Source organism: Nelumbo lutea, chromosome 2 (assembly GCF_056320005.1).
Source record: "Nelumbo lutea isolate HS-2025 chromosome 2, American lotus-T2T, whole genome shotgun sequence".
Classification (NCBI taxonomy): Eukaryota; Viridiplantae; Streptophyta; class Magnoliopsida; order Proteales; family Nelumbonaceae; genus Nelumbo; species Nelumbo lutea.
The window spans coordinates 36642844-36663632 of record NC_142685.1 but is presented as its reverse complement, the minus strand read 5'-3'; the positions used below and the strand labels follow the sequence as shown (position 1 = coordinate 36663632).

The 20789-nt window shown below is 36.2% G+C and overlaps 1 protein-coding gene and 1 non-coding gene across 13 annotated transcripts; both read left to right on the top strand.

Moving 5' to 3' along the window:
* Positions 1–3376: 3376 nt before the first annotated feature.
* Positions 3377–3447, top strand: TRNAG-UCC (transfer RNA glycine (anticodon UCC)). Its single transcript has one exon. It is a non-coding gene; the product is annotated as a tRNA-Gly (tRNA).
* A 1385-nt stretch (positions 3448–4832) lies between these two features.
* On the top strand, positions 4833–15021 carry LOC148869886 (uncharacterized). Of its 12 annotated transcripts, XM_088971955.1 has the most exons (8): positions 4898–5128; positions 5914–6124; positions 8939–9005; positions 9080–9150; positions 9346–9383; positions 9621–9748; positions 13470–13916; positions 14269–15021. In XM_088971955.1, exons 4-8 carry the CDS (start codon positions 9099–9101, stop codon positions 14669–14671), a joined length of 1068 nt encoding a protein of 355 aa, XP_088828081.1. In that variant the 5' UTR covers positions 4898–5128; positions 5914–6124; positions 8939–9005; positions 9080–9098; the 3' UTR covers positions 14672–15021. The 12 variants fall into 12 exon arrangements, with proteins under 12 accessions (XP_088828086.1, XP_088828082.1, XP_088828080.1 ...); XM_088971956.1 differs by lacking the exon at positions 5914–6124 and having other exon boundaries at positions 4854–5128; positions 9080–9111; XM_088971954.1 differs by lacking the exon at positions 5914–6124 and having other exon boundaries at positions 4854–5128.
* Positions 15022–20789: the final 5768 nt, after the last annotated feature.

The following is a 20789-nucleotide window of genomic DNA, read 5'->3' as shown; positions in this document are numbered from 1 at the left end:
GTGTGAATGAGGTCTACATTCTGGAGTTTTTCATTAAAATACCTTTACTCTTTTAAATTCATTATATTCTGGAGTTCAAACATAAAGTGTGAATGAGGTCTACATTCTGGAGTTCAAACATAATTTGAACTCCTACTTTTATTAAATTCATTATATTCTTCATCATTAAGTCTTATATTTAAGATTTTAAGTCTCATTTCCTTTCATTAAATCTTATATTTAAGGCACATTAAACAAATGAGCTTTGTGGACTTTTCTTGACTAGAACATCCCTATTTATGAATTTATAATCTCTCTTTAAATATATAAGAAAAATTTGTAATTTAAAGTACTATTACTTTCCACTTTAGTAAATTTCCTCTTATTAAGGTATTAACTCTCATTCTCTCTCTTTAAATACTTTATTTATAGTATTTTTGTTTCTAACCAATAAATTCTACAAAACAAATCTATATCTAATATTTTCACTAATGTAAAACCTATCTTCAAAAGCAACATGAAAAATAATTAAATAAACCACCCTTTTGTATGTGTTGCAAGTAAATAGTTCAATCATCAATGCCAAATGAGTCAACCAATCTTCTCATAGTTAAATAATAAAAATTTAAAAAATATAGACATGAAAATTATTAAAAAATAGAAATTTTGTAAAAAACCATTTGGGTGCATCTTTAATATTATGTATTCATCATATTAAACAAAACTATGTGTGATATATAAGACTTATTTTTATTAATGATAGAAATAAAATTAAAAACTAAACTAATTTAAAAGAAAAACTATTTTTACATCTAATTAATGACCAATGGTTCATAGGGAGACAAATTAGGTGGGCTTAACTCAAGCTCAAATCGATATAGTTTGTAATTTTACATAGACTAGCTTCAATTTTTGGTCATCAACTTGGGCCTAGGCCTAGGTTCAAAAGTTTGGGCTTTTTATTTTTGGGTTAGGCCCTAGCCTATCCCTTAGGTAGCTAATGCCAAGCATCATTATATACAAATAATCATAAATACATATATAACACATATTTGCATATATGCATGCATATACAATTATACACATACATTTTATGACAAATTTTGTCATAGGGGCTACTTGATAGATAAATCCAAGTCCAAAACTAACCAAGTGCATCAAATTTTAATGTAGGTTGGAAGTTGGGCCCAAGTTGAAGATTAGGCTTGACTTTGCTTTGAAGCCTTAGGTCCAATGCATAGGGCTGGGCATGGGTTAAGCTTAAATTTAGCCCAACATATTTGGCTTGCATCGTAATGGTCCAAAAGTTTGGGTAACTAAGTTAACCAATGATGTCATAATCAAATAAAAAAATTAAAAATAGATAAAAACTCAAAAAGTTAAAAAATACATAAAATTTATAGATATTTTTGAGATATTTAAGATATTATAAACTTATCATATCAAATAAAAATGAATGTGATAAACAAGAATTATTTTTATAATTAATTATGCAAATGGAATAAAAATTTTAAAGTTGCCCAAAAATGATATTGTTTTTTATTTCAAGTCAAATATGCTAGCACATGATGTCATAATTATATAATAAAACTAAAAAATAGATAGAAAATGTAGAAAACACAAAATTTTGTCTATAAAATTTGTGCACATCTCTAATATTATATATTTATCATATTAAACGAAAATGAATATGATAAATAAGAAGTATTTTTATTAACAATGAAAATGAAATATAAAATCTAAATATACTAACACACTGTGATTTTATTACTTATCCTTTTTGAATGGTTCTAATAAGGATATTTAAATCATTAATGCTATATGAAATTACCATGTGCAATGCATGTGCATATTTACTAGTAGAAAAAAAGATGCAATTGTTGTTTTATTTAATTGAAGAGAGAGAGAGAGAGAGAGAGAGAGAGAGCTTTCTATATTTTTATTCTTTTTTTTTCTTTCATTCCTTCTTTTTCTATCCTTAAAACCTTTTCATATTTTAAATTTCAATAGTAAAACATTAACACAAAATATAAATGATATATAGTGTATAATAAAATGTATCCATACACATACTAATAAGATGCAACAATATCAATGATATTATAATAAGATGCCCACATTGTCTTTTTTGTCACATAGGCCGGAACTAATCACATAGGTGGGCGCTTAGTTGTTATTAGTGATTGGATCGGATCTGATCATATTCAAATTAGGGTATATTCAAATTCAATCTAATATACTATAGATCCGATTAAATCTCATAAATACCAATTCGAGTTCAATTAGTGATGTCGAATTAGATAGTTGGGACTTAATCTCAGACTTGGGTTAAAGATACAATTCTTAGGGTTGGGCTTGGGTTGAGATTAAACCCAGCCCAGTCCTACCAACTTGCACCAGCACCCCTATGGATTCTTGTAGGATATAGGGCGCTATGCACAACGTTGTGGAGCTTTTCAGTCAAAGTTGACATCAGAATTTAACTAATCAAATCTTCAAATTCATTCCTTTTAAATGCCTTTCAACTAAAGTAACATTACCACTGACCATTAAACTAACAACGACTTTGTTGGAGCAAGGGTGCTCACGATTCGGTTAATCAAACCGTGGGGTAATTTTCTGGATCTAACTGATATCTTTGGTTTTTACATTTAATTGAATCGATGCAACCAGTTAACTGGTGGACCGGTTAATTGTGGTTCGGTTTTTTGATTTTTTTATGCCCTTAAAATTTGAAAAGAAAAAGGAAAAATACAGTAAAAGAGAGCTGGGATTGCCACTTCGCTAGTGTCGCCGAAGCAGGAGGGATCGCCATTGTCGAAGATTGTCGATGAATCAGTCAGAGGGCGGAGCACCAAAGGCTAGAACCTAGAACTGGGAGAGTGGGAGTCTGAGAGAGAGAGAGAGAGAGAGAGAGAGCTCAAAGAGAGAGGGAAAGCTGCATGACAGGTGTCAGACAGGTTGTTTGCCAGTCTGGCTACCAGCCTGCTAGACTGGCGAACTTGAAAGTCTCATATTCTCATTTTGGTAGTCTGAACACTCTCAGACTGTCGAACGTTTTTATTAGATTTAAAAAAATATAATATTATATAAAAATATATTACTGTATATATCGATCAGTTCGGTTAACCGCTAGTTTTTCTAAATGGTTAACCAAAACCAAATGAAACTATCAGTTTTTTGAAAACATCAAACCAAAAACGAACCGACGGATTCAGCTAACCGATTTTTCAATTTTTTTTTTTCTCACCCCTAATGAGGAGGGTCTTAAAAATGAGCATTAAGATACATTTACTTTATCGACAGCCCGAAATTCAGATCCGCTGCGAGAGATGAGGTATTAATAAATTTAAGAGGTCATCAATAAGTGCTGATAGAGCATTTAATTATGTCAATAGCGTTTGTAGTCCAACGGTTAGGATAATTGCCTTCCAAGCAATAGGCCCGGTTCGACTCCCGGCAAACGCATTTATTTTTCCTGTTTTTTTTATTTAGTTATTTTACGGTTCCAAGTTCCACCATGAACGTTGAATGACGAAACACTATGGAACTTAGAGACTTAGAGTCTCAGAAAGGTAGAAATGAAACCCTTTGGATCTCAGATACAGAAAGGAAGAAATAAAGCTGTAATAACAAATTATAAAAGGGCAAAATTTTTAAATTATCCCTATTAACTATTAAGTACATATTTGTGATGTATAATATTTTTAAAACTCAAAAATACCTTTTTAATAGTCGGTTTTACCGCTTCATTGTTCTTCAAGCTTTCAACATAAAACCTAACAAATTGAACTAAGATTTTATCCAAGAAAAACAAATACATTAAATCAAAGAAGATCAAATGGATTTCAATTAGTTCATGTAATCTTGATATTATTGGTTTCTTATTCGCTTAAATACATTAAACTTAAATCTCGGTTGGATCCAGATCCATCTCAGTGTCGCCATTCTTACAGGGTTTGCAATTTAACCAAATGCTTAGGATGACAATGTTCTGCAAAACCATGTAAGTAGGGAGGAACTCTCAGTAAATAGGAATGTAAGTACAGATTTTTCCAGTATAGATGTGATGGAGGCCCATCTCAACACGGAAGCCCATTTCATCATATGGGCGATAACACATAGGAAGAATTCAAGATAAGCCAAAGTACTCAAAGAATCCAAGATAATTCAAGAGTCCAAGATACATCAAGATTCATACCAAGATTAGGATAACTCATGCATGGATAAGATCCGGGGAGATCGGACGGTGGAGATCAAGTCAAGAAGAATCCTAACAGATTAGATGTTTTGATATATATCCTAGTTATTGTTTCCTAATTATTTTACAATTTCTCAATGTATTATAAATACTGTTATTTCCCAGAATTATCAATGAATTCATACTTCAGATTTTCAGAGTTTCTTCTAGTTTTTTTCTTTAGTTTCGCCACCTTTTCTCTCTCTTAGAGAAATCGGTGTTATTCACTAGGTGCTAGCGAACGCCCGGTGCTTGCATACCTGGCTCCAATTTCCATTACTTCCACGCTACGTCAAGATGGATTTGGATCCCAAGCCAAACTAAACTTTCTCGTCCAAAGTGGCCTACAAGGCAGGGTGTTTACGACCACCTAGCAGCTATTTGTATTTTGTAATCAACACGTTGAAAATGCCAAATTAAATAACAATTAAACAATACCTACAAAAAATAATTTGGGTTGGACTAGAGATTGGCTTCAGTCAGTGCAAATCCACTTGGTACAAATGATATTGTGATAAAAGCTTAATCCGCAATTTTTTTTATTTTTTTAACAACAGTAATAGTAATAGTTTATACTTGCTATACTTTTATATGTAACATTATAACTAAATATGAACAAAATGGTAATTTCGGTGAGATGGGAATTGGGAAAACCACTCGAATGGGACCAATGGGTCATTTCCAATTTTCATTTTTGATTCCCCCTGTCTCGATCGTTCGCTGCCCTAGCTTCTTCCTCTTATCTTCGTCTCATCTCCTGGTTCCCCTTTCCTTCAACTCAAATCAAACTCTCAATTCTCTTCTCTTCACTCTCTTCCTTCTTCAATCTCAATTACTCAATTGTGGAGGGCTGGAGGCGGCGACGGTGGTGGAAGCAGCGGCTGTGACGGCATTCCATGTCTCTCAAAGGTATCTCAAGTTCTGTAACATGCCTTATGATTCCAATGTTCCATAGCTCTTTCTCTATTTTAGAAAAGTACTATAGAAAAATCCTAGACTCCCTAGTTTATCTACAAGTCTCCTAGTTCCTTTTTTTTTTGGATAAGAAAGAAAGATTTCGTTGATTAAAATGCTATTAGAAAGAATACAAGGCTGGAAGACAATCCAGTCGCCAAAACAAATTCGCCCAGTCCAATTACAATTCTGCCCAAAACAATTGATCCCTATGTACCCTTGCTTATCCAATTGATCTCCCATTCCGTTTGCTGTTCTTCTTATCCATCCGAAGGTTGCCCCCACCTCCTTAGCTAAAGATTGAATTTCTCTAATTGTTTGTCTATACTTCCAAACTCATGGAGTTATTTAACCAAGAAATGACCACCTTGGAATCCCCCTCCTCCAACTCCTGCCTGTCAAGGGTTGCCTAGCGAACTTCCATCAAAGTTCTGCTTTAAGCCTTGATTTATCGGTGGTTTCCATTCCATCACAGTCTTATCTTTTGCCTTTGACGAAGTAGCCACTTCTCTCAAAGCTCTTATTATTATTATTTTTTTTTTGGATAAGTAGCTCTTATTAATTCATTGATGTTAAATTCCTTGAAGATTCACCCAGCTGGCATCCTTTAAATTTATGTTCTCCATATTTCTTCTGCACTCCTAGTTTTTTCCTTGAAAATTCTTCCATTTCTTTTTTCCCATATTGCCCATAAGGTTGCTGCCCTTTCTGCTTTCACAAAATTGTACTTCCTTTTGTAGGCTGCCTCAGGAAATTAGGGCTAAACAAGCCTGCTACATCTTGGGGAGCCTCCCACCTGCACCCAAAGAAAGAGCGCAATTCTAACCAAACACAATTCAAAAAGGTACAAGAGATTAATAAATGGGGAATAGTCTCATCACTTGCTTTGCAAGGAAAACATATATGAGGAGAAAGGACATAAAAGACTTTCTTTTTTGCAGCATATCACAGGTATTGATCTTGCCTAGAACCACTTTCCAACACAAAGCTTGAATCCTAGGAGGGATAGGTCTACTCAAAATTTCTTTCACAGGGAAGTTTATCCCCAAGCTGTTTGTCTGTACTAGAGAATTGAAGAAAAAAGCTTAAGAAAACTAACCCGTGGGAGAGGCAGACCAAATTCTTCTGTCAATGACCTGGTTGTCCAAGAAAACAGAATAAAAAATGGCCAATAGGTTGATTAGAGAACAGCATTCCAAATCTCTTAGATCTCTACGAAATCCAAATCCCAATTCCACCCAGACAAGGAGGCAAACCAGAACTTATAAATGGGTTCCTTTTTGTAGGTTGGGAGAGAGTACAAAAGAGGAAATTGTTCTTTGGGCTCACTTTGGAAAGAGTACAAATGCAAATATGTACAGTACAAATACATACAAAACAATACAAAATATAAGGTTTTGCACTGTACATATTCGCACTTGTACTCCTTCCAAACTGAGCTTTGAGAGTAGAATTACCCAACCAAAGATCTTCCCAAAACAAAACATTAAGACCACCACCCACATCATACTTAATGAAGCTTAGAAAGTAAGGAAAAACCTTGTGAATAAATCTCTAGGGAGAGTTTGGTGAAGAATTAGGAGCTTCCTTTGCATCCCACCTGTTGTCTGAAACACCATGAATACTCGAAGTGACTTTATTCTAGAGACTGTCTCTTTCTAATGGTAGTCACTAGTCACCACAATCATTTCCCACACACCACTTCCCATATGACCAAATGATCCTTTCTTTCCTCTTCCGGTTTCCAAAGGAAGTCTCTCATATATTTCTCTAACTTTTTTTCCACCTTGGCTGGAATCCTAAATGTGGATAGGAAATAACTGGGTATTTTTTTTTGAAAGAAGTTAACTGATTTCATTAAAGGAAAAAGGGGTACACAAGAAGGTATACAAATACAAAACAGGGGCCAGACCCCTGAGAATTACAGAGGAGGAAAATTATCACAGTACAAGGTCTCCAGAATGACTCCTAATTTTGCTAGACCATCTGCAATGGCATTTATCTCCCTTGGGATTCAATATAGAGAAACATTCATATGAGCTAATAGGTCCCTTGCCTCTGTTATGAAATGACTAAGTCTCCAAGGTCCAGTCTCCTGTTGCCCTAACCATCTTATAGTATTTGCTGAGTCACCTTTGATGGAGAAGTTCTGAATACCCAGTTTACTGACTAGGCGAATCCCTGTGAGAGCTGCCAACACTTCTGCCTTTGTGGAGTCAGCTATTCCAATCAATCCACTGTATACCCAGCAGGTGAGACCATTTTCCTCTTAGGATTCCCCCTATGCCGGCTTCTCCAGGGTTACCAAAAGCACTGCCATCAAAGCATAGAGTCCAAGTTCCTTCCCTTCTTAAAGAGGGAACTAGGGGGGGATGGGGAGGAGATCAGAAAGTTGTACACATTTCTGTTAAGGTGGTTAACATTGATTCCTTTGAACTCCTTTGAGCTGGAAGCCCCCAAATTGCAGTGATAGGAGATCAGAAAGTTGTACACATTTCTGTTAAGGTGGTTAACATTGATTCCTTTGAACTCCTTTGATCTGGAAGCCCACAAATTGCAGTGATAGGAGATGTGGTTGATCAGCTCACCCTTTGATTTTATTTTATTTTCAAAGAGCCAGTTGTTCCTTTCCTCCCAAATTCCCCAGAGTACAGCATAAAGTACTCTCAGCCAGTAAGTGTTACCTCTCTACTCAGACCTCTTCCTTGCCACTGAGAAATCAGATCCTGATGGTGCTTAGGAGCCACCCAACTATAGCCAATTGGTCATTGTGGATTTTATCAATGTTATTCTGCTTCCCAACGAAATATAATTTTTTTTCCACAAGGCTAACTTCTTAGCAAACCTTTCTAGGACTGGTTTCTGAAAATCTTTTGACCTTGGATTGCCACCCAAAGGAAGCCTAAGGTGCTCTAAAGGCCAAGGTTTTGTTTCACACTCCACAGCTCCGCACAATGCAATGGCTCCTCTCCTTCCAAGTTAACTCCTGCTACTCCACTCTTCCTTAAAGTTTACTTTTAGATTAGAGACCTTTTTCAAAATGAGAAATTAGTTCCTTCAGATTCCTGAGATAGTCATCATTCTCACCTTCACAAAATAGGATCTGATCATCTGCATATTGAAGGTGTGTGACAACCACCTCCTGCCTCTCTACTCTCTAACCTCTAAATCCTCCATCTAAAAAAGCTTTTGATATCATCATGCTTATAGCATCAGCAACTAGAGTGAACAAGAAGGGAGAATGTGGGTCTCCTTGTCTTAAGCCCCTCTTGGCAAGACTTGAACCCATGAACTCTTATTTATGTGTATTGCTCAATTACCATTAATCCATTCCTTTATTTATGTTAATTAATGAATCCTTATTATGTATGTTACTTTGTTATAAAAGAAAATGTGAGTTAAGAGTCTTGAATCCGAGTCATTTACTTTAAAAAGTAAGAAACTTGACATCTATACACCACATTCAAGCATGATATAAATTGTAAAATATATCATATATAGTGTTTATACAACCTGTAATATATATATATATATGTGTGTGTGTGTGTGTGTGTGTGTGTGTGTGTGTGTGTGTGCCATGTCATCACAGTTTGACCTCTAGGTTGACCCCTGTTGAACATATGATCCGTGAACCTCTCTCTTTTCCGGTTCTATTCCCAGTCCAGTTCTATGAACATTGGTTTTTGCTTACACTTTGAATGGTTTCTCTTCCATTTATGTTATTGGGAGAAGTGATCTGTTGCTTATTAACTATTGCTATGTCAGGCCTGGTTAAGTAAGTGAATGGATGCTTGAACCAGTGACAATGGCATTGATAGCCTACCAGATGCAGGTATGTACGGAAATCCTGGCTCTATATCTACACAAGTATTATTGTTTGTGCTTTAAGTTTTTATCTCAATGCAGGGAGCTTCTGGAGATTTTTATGGACCACTTCTGTATGGATGAGTCAAATCCTATTTTTTACCTCTACACTTGTATGAAATGTTTCCTATGCAATTGGGTTTTGATTCACCTATTTTATTTATGAAAAATCAAATAATCCATCCAAATTCTCAAGTATTGGAGCCCAGTTGTTTCTTTGTCCAATCATTTTAAATGCAATGGATTGGAAAGTGATTTATTTTGGCAATTGTAACTTACTAACTTCTAGTTTTTGTTTTCTTCTTTAGTGGAGAGATCGCAACTCACGCCTCTCCAAGGGCTGCTTGTATGTGCTAATATTTCTAATTTAATAAAAGGATTTATTTACTTATAAAAAAGTGATTAATTTTGGCAAGAGTATTTTCTAATATGCAAAGCACCATATCACCATATCTAACATTCACTTCAAATCATTCATATGCAACTTGTGGCTTTAACCCCATATCAAAATGTTTTTTAAACTCACTTGTCCCTCTTAATAGGTTGGTTCAGATGATTGTTATTTCTATTTATTGCTTTTCAGAGTTCTTATGCCACCTTTCCATTGAGGCCTTTATCATGGACCAGATGTATGAAATTGAAACCTGTAGCTCTTCAGTTGGTTGGGAAATTGGATAGGTGTGGTGCATCAAAGCAGAACCTTTTTTTAAGGTATGAGATGCTTGATATTTATCTATGATGCTTGAGCTTGCTTTCAAGTTATTTTTCTCTCTAGATATGGATTATGAACTCATTGCTTAAAACTGAAAAGTGAAAAGTGAGAATGTGTCTACCAGCTCATGGTTGAAACTGAAAACTTTTAGGTTCTTGGTTGATGAAATTGGATAAGTGTTCAGTAGAATACAGGATAGCCACTTATGATGTAGATCTATCAGATTCAATATCAAGAACTAGCCTTTTTTTTTATCAATAACAAGAATTCATTAAATTAATAAGAATTAGTTACAGCACTCCAGAGAGAGATAAAAAGGCTTATCTCTCTCCGAGAGGACAAAAAACAAAACAACTTACAATACAGCCCAAAACATTTGGTTCCTTCCCACCCCCTGCTTTGCCAAAGCATCTGCAAATGCATTTGCTGTTCTCTTCACCCACTGATAAAAAAGGGGTGTATATCATTCTCCCTTAACAAATTAATGAAATTCTTTGATTGTCACTGATAAAAAAGTCCATCATACTTATCTATTGCTAGGTGCATAATTAGCAACCTTTGCTGCTTTTTCTTTATTCTCCTAATCAATACAAAGGGAAATAACAGTATTTTAGATCTACAAGGACACAAAATCAATGGATGATGTATAAGTGGTGGCTTGAGTTTGATGTACTTGATTGTAATGAAGTGTAGGATCTCATTGGACTGCCAGTTTTGACTGATGCCATCACCTGTTAAAAGATTTTTTATTTTTTTACACTGCAATACCTAATTTTGGTATTGTCAAAATTAGGTATTACAATTAAAGTGCCTTTAAGAATCTCTTCATATGTGGCTCTTATTGGTGACTTCAAATGACCCCAGACCTGCTCCCTTGGAAATGGATTTTGGAAGTTTATGCCACATCTGAGGTGTTCTTATTGGAACGTTGTGTTTGATAAAATACTTTCTTTGGAGAACTTAACGTTGATATGATCAAGGAATATATACAGTGATTGCCCACTTTGAGGCAGAGGAGGAACTGGTTATCCACTTGCTGTTGCATTTGCTTCTTTTCCTTGAAGTTTCGCTGCCACTTTATAACACTCCATTCAACTGACAGTGAGTGGTCCCATAAGATCTTCTGGGCCTTGATTTGACATGGCCTTTTCGGGGCTACAGAAAACAAGGCAACATTTTTCAAAAATAAAACATCAGATTGTTTTACTGTGTTAATGTGAAAGAGAACACATGTACTCTAGAGCAATGTGTAAATGGTGTTAGTACTGAGAGCAGTATATACTACTAAGAACCTCTCTTGCATTTATGCTTGGCTCCTGATTAAGTCCAACTCCCCCGTCTTTGCTAACCTGTCCTTGCTCTTTAGTTGGCCATACACTCGCCCCAATCTTGTCTACAGAGGTACTAATGTCTTTCTGTAGCTGCGATAAACTTGCTTCATTGGGTGCCTTTTTTAAATCTGCCGTTGCATCCTCTTCAAAGAGTAATTCCATCCCCAACTGCCCGTTATTCCATCTTTGACTAACTTTGGAACTGTCAACACTTCCCAAGCTTGAAAGCGAGTCTTCACCTACAAATTGTGAATTACTCCAATCGCTAATATCTTCTTCTTCTTCTTCCTCTTTCTTCCTGTTATACCTCGGATTGGGTTTCTCTGGTTTTGTAGTCTGCATCTCTTGCCTTGGCTTCCAAACCAAGCTTGAAGCTTTCCAGGTCGAGGTAGAAGAAGTTCTCTCTCCACACTGGCACTTTTTCTCCACTAACCCAGCCGCTGTTGTTTTCCCTGTTACAGGGAAAAGAGAAGTGATAGACCGATTTTTTTATCTATTGCTTGAAAAACTGAGACAGTGGGTTGGTTTAAATGAAAAATCAGTTTGCTTTCAGACCTTTGGTCCGAGCCACCTGTCATGCAGTATTTTAAAGCATCACATGGCCGGGCAACTGGGCCATTAGTTGCTTGGCTTAAGCTAGTTCCCGGGCCAGTTGCCCCTTCTGACAATACATAAGATTTGCTCCCAGCCATTTGATTACCTTCCCTTCGATCCAGGATTTCTTTTAAGGTCTCAGACTGTTTCTCTCCCCTGTTGAAATTTGAACAGTCATTTACTTCATTACAACATTCATTTTGAATTAATTCCTTTTTACATAAAACCCTGCCTCTCTTTCTTCTCGAAGACTTTCCCTCTTCTTCTGTGGGAAGTTTTTGTTGCCACATCATCACTACCCTCCGTTTCTACCCTGCCACATGGAATCCACCAGACCAGGTTAGCATCATCTTCTACCTTCTTCCTGCAGCTTCAGAGAAGGGCTTCTGTTGCAACCCAGATTTTGCACCAAATTCTATCCACCAATTGGTCAATAGAACGGGGAATTGCTTCTGGTTTGGTGCCTACAACTCTGATTCTTGCTGCATTTCATGGCTTCCAGAATCCCTCCACAGGCTACCACTATTTTCTCTAATATGGGTTCCTACCACAAGTTGAAAGGGAGGCCCAGAATCTTTAAAATCATACTTCCTTGCTTTGCAGCCTTTTCATTACAAGCCAGGCTCCAGTTTTCAACCATAGCCAGTCCTTCATTGGTCTCCACCGTACAGAAGCTAAGATTAGCACTTCCACTTCGTGTATCACTTTGTTAGGTTCGAATGGCTTGAGCAATAGTGTATCTTTTAGCTGTAATTTACTTGCAATGGCATTTAGAGTCTCCTTCCAATCTTTGACTCTGTTCTTCATCGAGACTACCATTTTTTTCTCCCAGTTTTCACTTCTACCACTTCTAGGAGCTATTGAAAAGCAGATGAGAGGTAGCTTCTGGTCTCCCCTCTCTTTCTTTATTTCTTCCTGTTTGCCTCCTTGATTTCCTGTCATTTGTCTTCCTTTCTACTTTTTGTTTGAGTTTTTTTAGTTTCAACCAGTCTGCTCATATACTCCTGTAGCAGCCCTGGTATAGTATTCCAAGCTGAGGTATTTCGTTCTTCTGGGAAACATTATTTGTCTTTGTCCTCGACCAAACTGTTCTGTTAGCATCAGGAACCAACCCTTTATATTTCTTCTTTGTTCTGTCTGATATATTCTTTCTTCCACCTTTAAGGTATTCTTCCATCCTGGATGTTTCACCGAGTGTATTACTTCATCTACAAAACCTTCAGCTTGTTGCACCGAACTCCAGAAACACAGTTGCCCTTCTTCCTTCTCTGATCTTTAGTGAATCTTTTCCTCTGCTTCTAGTTTCCTCGAACAGAAAGTTTTTGGCCTCAATCATTGTTTCCTTTCTCCATTTCATTGCGAACTCCATTTTGTCCTCCTCAGTCTCTCCCTTAAAAATCATTTCTATATCACTTATGATACAGATCAATCAAGGGTTTGAAACTTTGAATTCTGATCATTATACATGGTTCATTATTCATTGAACATGCAAAATCCATGTACAAGCATATGTCTTAGCTTTTTTGCATTGGTTTTGTAGTTTTACAGTAAAAAAAGGGAAGCTCGTATGTAAATCCTTTTGTCATATATTTACTAAAAAGAAATGGTATAATAACTTGGATGGCAGTTATGAGAGTAATATATTTGATGATTCACACATTCATATGGTAAAGTTGCAATGTTGATTTAGCATATACATCTGCCATATGTATTAGAGAGAGAGAGAGAGTTCCAACATTAGACATTTACCTTTCTGGCTTAGATTGTAAGAACTAATATAAAATTTTTCCCTCAGCATAGGTGCTCCTTGTATGCTTGAACCAAGTAAAAGAAATTTCAGGGTCATAGCCTTCAAAGGCAGTGCCCAGAATGATGAATCAGGAGATAGATCAGGTGGATGCAAATTCCCCAAGAACAATGTTAAACTCTCCTATGTACCACATGATGGTGAAGAAACACTGACAGAACCAGCAGACAGAGAGAAGGTATATACTTCAGAAGATGGTCAAGATTCGCTAGTGGGATCCATAGCCATACAAAAGCTATTCAAGAAATGGCTGATGATGTTGCGCACACAATCATTCAATCAAGCACCAAATGTGATTTTTGAGGGACTGCCACAAAGCGAGATATCAGAAAGTCAGAATGGGATCCAGAAAAGGGAAGCATTTAAGATTTTCAAGGCAGCATGGTGTTACTTTATGGGACTTGATGCAATAATTAAGGTCCCTCTTGTGATATTGTAAGTATAACATTTTTACATTCTTGATCCTGAGAAAGGGTTCTTTCTGATACCCTGATAATATTGTCGTTGAGTCATCATTTCATGTTAGCATCCCGTTGCTCATTTATTGTACACCTAACAAATTATAGTTAAAATTAGAAACATAAAGAAATTATCGTCTTTGGTGTGGATTAATCATGATCTATAAAACAACGTTGTGTGTGAAAACTGGGAAGCTTTAGCATGTAATTCTAATATAGCAAATTGTTTAGTTGTTTGTTTTTCTAATTTACCATTATAGTCTTATGAACTTATAATGATGGCAATGGTAGATCACCGACTTACTGACGTGTTATGTTTGCAAATGCAGCATCCCTTGGTACCTGTCAGTTAATGTAGTTTATGGGCCTGAAGTTTCGAAGGAGTTAACCCCTCTTTGGGTCTTTGGGCCACTGGTCATGGCTCTCTACATCAAGATGCTCCAAGGACTCTGTGCATTGTATGTTTTCACCTTCAAGCAGATGGTGCAAGTTTTGAAGAACTTACCGACCTACTACAACTATGTGGCCCAGGGCAAGCTCAATGATGACCTGCGAGCCTATTTCTGGCAACCTGTGGTGGACATTAAAAACCTGGACTACAAAGAAGCATTTAGGAAGAAGCTGAAAGAGTTTGAAGCGTGGTTGGTGGATAAGTACTTGGATTTTGTGGAGTCAATATGGCCGTATTATTGCAGAACAATCAGGTTTCTAAAAAGGGCCCATCTCATTTAAATTCTGAGATTGTTACGGCTAAGTGAGTCTTAATTGAGCAAAATGGGAGGAATGGTTTTACTTTTACAGCCCCCAACCCCAAACAGTAATCTTCCTTTGGAGTTTTGAGAAAAAATGAGCCTGGTGAAAATTGAGGCTGGCAAACTAAAAGCCCATTTGGATTGGGGTAGTTTTCCTGGTAGGATCTGAGGTATAGTGATCCAGCGGGTCTGTAATTTAAAATCAATCCCGTTTTTTTTTCTCCCCCCACCCCAATCCCCACATCATTTGTTTTTCTCAACTGTATTTTATTTCAGGTTCCTGTATTTCAACGAGGTCTTATAATGGTATGAGAATGGAACGGTTCTGAATGTCGATGAATCATTCGTGGGGCATTTTCTGGGGGAAAATCTAGATACGGAAAAGATATGGCATGAAAAGAGTTTTAACCAATCAAAACCCACACTTGAATCATTATCACGTTTATGATTCTAGTTTATTGGTCAATTGTTTTCTCCATATCGTATTTTTTCCATATTATGATGGAACCCTTTTCTTTTTGGTCCTTTTGTTCATTAAAATTATTTAATTTAATTGTATCTGTTTGACAGATGAGCTTGGCTTGCTTGGAAGTTTCAAAGATTTCCCGCAAAAGCAATATACTGTCATTCACAACCTTAGGAGCCGCTTAATAATGGCTATTCTGCATGATATAAATAAATAATAAAATGTTTAAAGGGCATAATAACTGGTTTCTGCTTCAGACATTCTAGTAGATCCAAGTCACTATAAATAGGGCCCCATGCATAGATTTTAACCCATTAATATCCTATTGATTAGACCCATTGAGGGGAGGGCAGACCCACATTTTCTCTCTCCTTCCTAAACTACCGATCTCTGCAAAGTGCAAGCCATCACCATTTTCCTTTAGACTTTCGAGTCAGACCATTCCTTATCCTTCATCGGCTTACACCAAGCAGGACCCACACCCTTGGGTTGGGTTAGGCTACGGGGTTGAAGACCGCCAGTTGGGATGGACAAAAGTAGTTGTTGGGGACTCTTTCCAATGGCTATTTTAACTTTAGGGGGGGCTTAAATGACATAAGTGCCCCCCAAAACTATAAATAACTAGTTTTGGAGCGGGGGCATTCTTAGGGGCCCCAAATGACCTAAATGCCTCCAACAACTATAAACAGTTACTCTGGGGTCATTTTGCTTAAGTGGTAAAGAAATTAATTTTTAGAAAGACTTTAAAATGACTATAATACCCCTCCTAACAACAATAAACCAATGTTTAAAGAACCAAAAAAGGGAGAGATTGAGCTGTGATAACATGATGACAATTTTTAAAAATTTTAAAGTAAATGGCTAGGGTTCAAGCCTCCTAACTCACTTTTTCTTTAAAATACATGTATAATAAAATAATATATGTAATAAAAAATCATTAATTAACATAACAAAGTAATGGGTTAATGGTAATTTAGCAACATACATATAAAGGAGGTTATAGGTTTAAGTTTTGCCATTGTCATTTTGAAACTACATCTCAATTAGTGACCTATATGCGGTTTTATGAAATCGAGACTAGTTTGCTAGTTTTCTAGTTAATTTGGCCGATCATTTGGTTTTGGTCGATTTTCCATCAAGTTTGATTTTTAGGGTATGACCGAACCGACAATGCCCAGTTTAACTAGTCCGATCAACCAATTTGATCTGGTTTTCAAACACTACTATAAACAACTAATTTATGAGGGTATTTTGGCCAATTCAACATTTTCAATTCTTGTAAGTATTGGCGCGGTCAATAGTCCTTAAACGGAGTGAGTCTTATAAAAGGCAATCAACAACAACAAACACTAAAATAGCGTGAGCTGAAAACAATGTAGACACCAACCTTCCTGTTTTACAACGGTACAACCTACAAAGGAGATGACCTTGAACCTTTACTTTAGCAGGTGGTGAAAGGATTTGAGTCTGCTCCTTGAAAACAAGGACAACAAGAGAAGAAAAAGGAACAAAGGTAGAAAATCCTATAAGAATTTTCTATTCAAAATCAAACTTGTTCTTTATAGTCCTCTAGGCAGCTTATATAGATGCGGCAACTAAATAGAGTTCAACTTTGGTGCCAAGCCCATTATACAAACTGAGCTAAACCAAAGATAAACTCTATTAAGAAAATGAAAACCAAAAATAGAATTTACAGTGGCAGAGGGTTGACGACCTCTGCTTGATGTTGATTCGTTGGCCGACAGTCTTCGTGCTATTGATAATGGACTGAGTTAATAAGCATTGTCGCTATGGGTGCCTACGGCTCAGTTAACCATGGGTCTATTTTTCAAATTGAACGGATACTATCGGTTTTTGAAAAACTATGAACTGAAACTAAACCAAACCCCACCAATTAACCAGTTGATTGATTCAGTTCATCAACTTTTTGACTTCTTGATATTATAGATAAATATATAAATATATAATAAAAATATTAGAAATACATACAAGTAATATATTATATATTGTATATATACTTATATATATAATGCATATATTCATTTATAATATATAATTCGTAAGGAGATAGACCTACATAATACTATTATAGTGGACCAGCTATGACAATAGAACTACAAACCCTGTGATAACCTAACTAGAAAGTTTACCTATCATCCACAGCTTTGTCCTTAAACCCTAAGCCACAGATATCTTTCATGAGATACACTCATACAAGACAAAAACAAATAAAGCAAACTACAGTTCAAGAGACAAAACAGCTGAAAAGTTGATTGTCCGGTAGATATGGTCTCCCCTAAAATGACATGTAGAAGGAGGTCGCAAGTGTGGGAATCAAAGCCATTTTCCTGCGTTGTAACGTGACACATGTCCTCATCAGGGTGATCTAAGGATTCGAGCCCTTAATAGTCCAAAGTAAGGCTTTTAAAATTAAATCGGACAATAAAGCGGTCAGGGGTCTGGTTCTTGGGTCAGACAGCCTGTTATAACAAAAAAATTAAAAAAATAATAATAAAAATGGCCAAACTGTTGGACAGTTCGATTCGACTACCTGAGTTAGGGGTTTGGTGAAATAATGGTTCTGGGGTAAAATGGAACTGATCACCTGACTGGTTCCTAGTTTTTCCGATCCAGTTTTGAAAACCATGGTCCAAAGAATATTCTGAAATTATTAAGTCTAGGGGCGAAGCCAAGGGGGACCCAGGGGAGCCATGGCCCCCCTTATGATTCAGAAAATCTCTACAGTAATACAGCTTTCTATGTAAAATCACCCCCCTCCCACTCTCCACCTCAATGGTTCACCGCCCCCCCCCCCCATGGGTCTATCCATACTTCATTTAGGTTTCCGCCCCCCTTATAAAAATTTCCTGACTCAGCCCCTGATTAAGTCATTAACCATTGAGAGAATATTTTACAATTCTTACCCATGCACCAATGATCCCTCCCTTCATCGGTAAAAAGTAGGGTTTATAACATGAAAAAAAAAAAAAAAACATATTCATACATACATTTATTCCTTTCATTCAGCTATTACCCCATTTTGGCCTCCCACATAGATAATATAAAATATATGTGAAAAATATATAATATACCAGTTAATTCAGTTAACTGTTGATTTTTATATTGGTTAAACGAAACTAAACTGGTACCTTTGATTTTCAAAAATACTGAACCGAATGGTTCAACTTTTCTTTTCTTTTTAGAGGAGCCTCATAATTTGGTCTTGCACCTATATCTCATGTCTTGTCGTTGCAGCCTCGTGGGTTTTACAACCTCGGAAGGTCATTATGCGTCAAGCAAAGAGAGGCTTTGGTTTTTCCAATTCTCACGATCTCGCAACTTCATGAAATGTGACTTGTGAGCCTTCTGGTCTTCTCCGTCTTTGCTTCGCCTCTCTCTCTCTATGGTTCCCTTGGGCCTCATGGGTCGAAGCTTCAGTTATTTTCCTCCCTCTACTTCATGGCTCATTTTTGGCATGATGAGGATCAAATGTTTAACATTAAACATATTAGAGGTCTTGTAATGAAGGGCAAGCTCAAGGAGTTTAGGGTCCGGATGTAATAGGCATGTTAGGTAAGCACAATGAATGAACACGTAATAGCTATGTGACACATGTTCTAGTTCATACATCTTTTATCCAAACACTTTTATTCCGTTAGATACATATTATCAATTATTTTATTATCTTTGTCAAAATAATTAAAAATAAAAAACAATAAAAACAGAAAAAGCAAATGAGTCCCAACTCCCAATACGTTTAGGTTTTCCTTTTTCATTGTTTTTATTTTTAATTATTTTGATATAATAAAATAATAGATAATTTCTGTCTAACGAAACAAAAATGTTTAGATAAAAGGTGCATTAACCGGGACATATGTCGCACAGCTATTACGTACTCAAACATTATGCTTACATAACGTGCCTACTACATCCAGACCTAGGAGTTCAGTTAGCTTCAAGGGTTCTCCAGGGTTGAACCCATAGACTATTTGGTAAGGGCCTAGATGAAGGGCCTAGATGGGTGTTGTGGTGGGGTCTCTCGTTGTAGTAGAGATCTGTTAGGGGCAAGACAACGTCCCATGTTTGGGGGGATTTGCTGATCTCAGCATGTAGAAGCTTTCCAACTTCGCGGTTCACTACTTCAGTCTGACAATCACAATCGATCTATAAGGATGATATGAACTATTAAACTTGAGGTTGGTGTTGAGCCTCATTGAAAGATTTCTCCCCAAGTGATTGGTTATAACCCTTTAATCCTGAAAACTCCTCATATTTGAGATAAAAATTTGCATTTGAAGCTATTGATAGTGTCAAAAATCTAGTGAAGAATCAAATTCATCTAGATAAGTGGATTCTCTCTGGGTTCTTCGGTTTGAAAATCTAGTGAAGCTATCATTTGGAAGCCATCATGTACTGATCATATGAGTGAATTCTCTGGGTTCTTTGGTTTGAAAAGAATACAAATACAAATATATATAGCGTAAATACATATAAAATAATACAAAATATAAAGTTTTACACTCTATATATTTGTATTTATACTCCTTCCAAAGTCGGCATAACTATAAAATAGGATGTCTCAAAACAAAAATCCCACTTTTATTAATAGAAAAACAAGTAGAAAGATGAAAAACGGTTTAAACAAGCACATGAAAAAATCATATTTCTAACAAAGACTTGGATAATTGATTTGTTAATCATTTCAAGCAAAAACACAAATGGGGCATTAACGACAATCTAAGGGCTCTGTAATGATTGAAGACTAATTGTAAGAGAGTAAAGAAAACTCTATCTCCAACCACAGTGGCAAGTATATCAAACGAGAAGTAGGAAATGGCTAAGAATGAGGAAACGAGTAATCAATTCTTTTTTTTTCTTTCCAATGCAAAGTTTTGGAATTCGTTAGTATAGGGTGTCTTTGTTGCTGATTCAGTCTTAGGGGGCTAAGTGTTATGACCCTTTAAGTACAAGATGAGTATTTGTAATTTAACCTTTGAAATAAGGTAAGGAGTGAAAAGGGTAAAATCACAAATTACTATTCTCTATCTTAGGTTAGGGGTGTTCACTTGTTGGCTAAACTTTACATATCCTTATCCTGAAAACACATCAAATCGAGCGTTTGTAGTCCATCGGTTAGGATAGTTTCCTTCCAAGCAATAGCCTCGGTTCGACTCCCGGAAAATGCATTCTTTATTTGTTTCCAACAAAAATCTCTGATTTTATTTTCATATTTGAAAGATCATAGCCGTCAAATTGGAGATCGGATTTCCTGCACTCGGATAGGTGTGTGCAGGGATGAGGGATGCACTTCCAATCAAAACCAAACATATATTTACTTAAGCACCCCATGCACATCTGCGGAGAAAATTATGGGTGATTTTTTCCGCTAGTTTTTCATAATATAATTTTTTAAACAAATAAAAAAACAAAAGTGAAAATTAGGCAAGCCAAAACCCAGTTCAAACAAGGAGGAATTTCAACCAAAGAGACTGGGAAGACTTCATTAACGATTGCAGGAAATTCTTGCTTATGCAAGAAAATATTTTGTTTCTTCACCATTTCTTCTTCGTTGGGTGTCATTAATGCAAGTTCTACTTATATATTTAAGAAATTAATTTATTGAAAATGGTTT